Here is a 4,235-nt window from a genome sequence, read left to right as displayed (position 1 = left end):
GTACTCTTTCACCACAACTTTCTCTCACTCTTACTTCTTGTTTCTGTTGTGCCTGTAATTCAAAGGGTCAGCCTTGTCACACTCTGTGTCACGCTGAATATCCCCGAGAACTACGTTAAGGGTACACGTGTCTGCGGAGTGCTCAGCCACTTGCACGTTAATTTCACGAGCAGGCTGTTCTGTTGATCGGATCAACTGGAACCCTCGACGTCGTAAGCGACGGAGTGCCAACAACAACAACAACAACATATGATGCTTAGAAGAGTAACTGAATCGGTCTGCATATGGGAACACATTATGCAAAGCATTTGACAATAAATGCAAGGCACACAAAAATGCATATTCCACCTCCACCACGTAGGTTAGTATCATAAACATATGTATTTACGTATGGATGTGTGCATATGTACACATATACGAACACACATACATACATACATACATACACACGCACACGCACACGCACACACACACGCACACACACACACACACACATATATATATATGTAAACAGCTCAGCGCAATGTGATACCATTAAGGAAAAATTCAATCGTTGCTAAGTGTGACTAGGGGTGCTGATGCACCTACATTGCTAGAAATAAGAGTTAAAATACTCTTAATGTTGTAGGAAGAATGCAGATACATGCTGACGGGAGCCAGCCGCTCCATGCGGACTCGAGAATTTTCAAACTGCCATCTAGTTTCGTCTAGTGTCGGCACCCTTAGTTACACTTAGTACCGACTGATATATATATATATATATATATATATATATTATTTAAAAGAGTTCCAACTCTGTTTTTTATGTTTGATTTATATTCTTATAAAATTAATGTAGGATATAGAATATGGAATATATAATATAAATAGTAAAATGAAATGAAGTATTGAATGTCTTATTGAATATATGAAATATTGAGTATTAAATATATATAGGGGCTAGTATACTTTCCTGCTTTATAACAGTCATCAAGGTCCCGTCTGACAGTACATCTGTCAGATGGGACCTTGATGACTGCTATAGGGGCTAGTATACTTTCCTGCTTAATATACCGAAATGTTTAATTTTACCTTCTTTGTTTCAGGCATCACTTTTAATATTGGAAAAAAATGGAAATACATGAAAAAGTTTTCTATGTCAACACTTCGGGATTTAGGAATAGGTAAAAGAATTACAGAAGAAAAGATACATTTAGAAACCGAAAAATTAGGCGAACTTTTTCAATCTCACAATGGTAAACCGTTCTCCTTGAGTAAACTGATGTCATACTACTCTTTGGGTATTATATACAATCTCATGTTTGGTGAAAGGTGAGTAGCAGTACACATCAAGCAATATATATGTATACATGGGTGAGTGTAGAGGTGGCGAGCTGGCCGAATCGTTAGCACGCCAGGCGAAATGCTTAGCGGTATTTCGTATGCTGCTACGTTCTGAGTTCAAATTCCGCCGAGGTCGACTTTGACTTTCATCCTTTTGGAGTCGATAAAATAAGTATGAGTTGAGTACAGGGTCAATGTAGTCGACTTATTCTCTCACCTGAATTTGCTGGCCTTGTGCCAAAATTTGAAACCCATAAGTATGTGTGTCTATAATTGTTTCTGTGCATGTACATTCACAACACACACAAACACACACACATTTATGCATGTGTGTGTGTGTGGGGGGGGGTGTTAATTCTTAATCCTTGAAGTTATCTCTCCTTCACACATAGATCTTTTCTCCATTATCATTTGGTATTGTAACACGTTCTCTAGAGACGGATCTCATTTTGATATATCAAGAAGGTTATATGTCTATATTGTCTCTTTTCATATACATGCAACCAGTCAGTGTGAGTTATTTCTGTCTGCAAAAATAGCGCTTATCTCCTTTTGTGATATATCTGTGTGTCCTGGCTGATGGACACATGTCACAATAATTAGCATACAAGTTACCCCTTTTGATACAGATACATGTGTCCACGACTTTCCGCTTATCTCAAGACAATAAACCTGGAGATAAGAATATTTGGAGCTGATTTTAATCTAAACGTTGAGATAATTTTAATAAGTCACGGATTTATGGCAAGCGATATGACTATTTATCTATGTTCTTCATATTCACGCCACTGGTTGCTCTCACATTTCTCTTAGCTCACTTTTGCTACATACATTGTTGTTGTTGTTGTTGGCACTCCATCGCTTACGACGTCGAGGGTTCCAGTCGATCCGATCAACGGTACAGCCTGCTCATGAAATTAACGTGCAAGTTGCTGAGCACTCCGCAGACGCGTGTACCCATAACGTAGTTCTCGGGAGATTCAGCGTGACACAGATTGTGACAAGGCTGACCCTTTGAAATACAGGTACAATAGAAACAAGTAGTAAGAGTGAGAGAAAGTTGTGGTGAAAGAGTACAGCAGGGTTCGCCACCATCCCCTGGCGGGCTACATACATACACACACACAATCACACACACACACAAACTTTAATATCATATTACTTAACAAAATATTGATTATAAGTAAATGATTCCAATCAATTTACTACATGACAAAATAATAATAGTATATATACATATGAATAATAATAGTATACACACACTTATATAAATATAGGTGCAGGAGTGGCTGTGTGGTAAGTAGCTTGCTTACCAACCACATGGTTCCGGTTTCAGTCCCACTGCGTGGCACCTTGGGCAAGTGTCTTCTATTATAGCCTTGGGCCGACCAAAGCCTTGTAAGATTCTAAAGATTCTATAATAATGTAACATTTAATTAAGGTAGATTATACTTTAATACCCAATAATCCTCCAAACAATCAATTCAATTTAATTATATTTTCTAAACATATTTTGAAGAGTGTTTACAAGATAAAAACACTTTCTTGTCTGTTAAGAAGTTAATTTTTTGATGTTAAAATTTGATATATTTCCTCCACACAAAAGTCACACCTATTATCAGCAATTTTATAAGATCTAACATGACGAAGTATTTACTATTTAAGGTTATATAATTTATTATTATACTTTAACTTCCATATAAATTTACTTAAACTGGCGCCACATGGCTTATTTTTGTTTCTAAAACTATATTCATGGTTTGCAATACGTCGTTTAATAAAATTTTTGGTTTACCCAATGTAAAAATAACTATTTCCTTCAGATTCTACCAGACATTTGTGTATAAGGTTATTTGGGATACAAAAATTATTGAAATAATATTTATCCTTAAACCTACAATCACAAATTCTAGCAATACGATACCGATTAGGTCCATTATTAGTGTAAGTAATTAAAGTATTATTATTTCTATTACAATAAAAAACATCTAATTTATAGTTATTAATGAAAAAGATGATTCTAAATAAGTTTTTAGATACTGAAAAATCAATTCTAACCGTTTTATTATTAATTATTTTATTATACTTATTTTTTCTTTATTAAAATACTTAGATATTAGATCTGTAAAAAGATTTAACCAAATTAGTTTTTATTTGTCTTGCAAAAGCAATAATAAACCAAATATTATTGCCTTTATCAAAGTTATCATTATTCGATTTATCAAAGTTAACATATGGAATATATTTTCTACTCTTAAATTTAAACTTATTTTTTTCTTATTTCTATTATTATTATTATTATTATTATTATTATTATTATTATTATTATTATTATTATTACACCTACTTAAGATATCCATAATATTGCCATTAATTTTAGAATATAGACTTACACTACATTTTCCTTCACTTTTAATTTGTATATTATTAGATTGTATATTATTGATTATTAGATTCAATAGTGGTCAATTTATTAATAATAGTATCATCCATATTTTTATGAGATTTATTAAGTTTAAGTTTACTACTCAAACCACAAACATTATATTTACCAAATTCATTATGTATCGATTTAGTATTATTATAACCCTTTGAACGTAGAAAACGTGTATAGCCACTCAAAATGTTATTACCGTTAACTACGGAAAGCGGTTTTACCTCACAATTATGAAAGCATTTCCCTTTACGCTGCACGAAGCGGGGAAAGAAAATATTTTAATTTTCTTAATTGTTTTAAAGTATTTCATTATATATTTCTATAGATCACGAATAAAATACTATTAGTAGTGGATATTAAAACTGTACCAACCGGAGATACTGAAAAAGTATTACAGAAGCAGAAAATATCAATTCTATTTTTTGGTGGATAATTATATACATATATATATATATATATATGTATACATATATAT

General features: G+C 32.8%; 1 protein-coding gene across 1 annotated transcript in view; it reads left to right on the top strand.

Annotated features, from left to right (window-relative positions):
• LOC106870542 (cytochrome P450 2B4) overlaps positions 1-4,235 on the top strand; it is a 16,096-nt gene that overhangs the window by 1,465 nt on the left and 10,396 nt on the right. The window contains exons 2-3 of the mRNA XM_014916665.2: positions 1,086-1,311; positions 3,147-3,267. Of these exons, the coding sequence (XP_014772151.1) occupies positions 1,086-1,311; positions 3,147-3,267 (347 nt within the window). The remainder of the gene's footprint in view (positions 1-1,085; positions 1,312-3,146; positions 3,268-4,235) is intronic.

The sequence above is a fragment of the Octopus bimaculoides genome, chromosome 11 (assembly GCF_001194135.2).
Source record: "Octopus bimaculoides isolate UCB-OBI-ISO-001 chromosome 11, ASM119413v2, whole genome shotgun sequence".
In the NCBI taxonomy this organism is placed as follows: Eukaryota; Metazoa; Mollusca; class Cephalopoda; order Octopoda; family Octopodidae; genus Octopus; species Octopus bimaculoides.
Note: the sequence above shows the minus strand (reverse complement) of the source record. Positions and strands in the feature narration are given on the sequence as shown.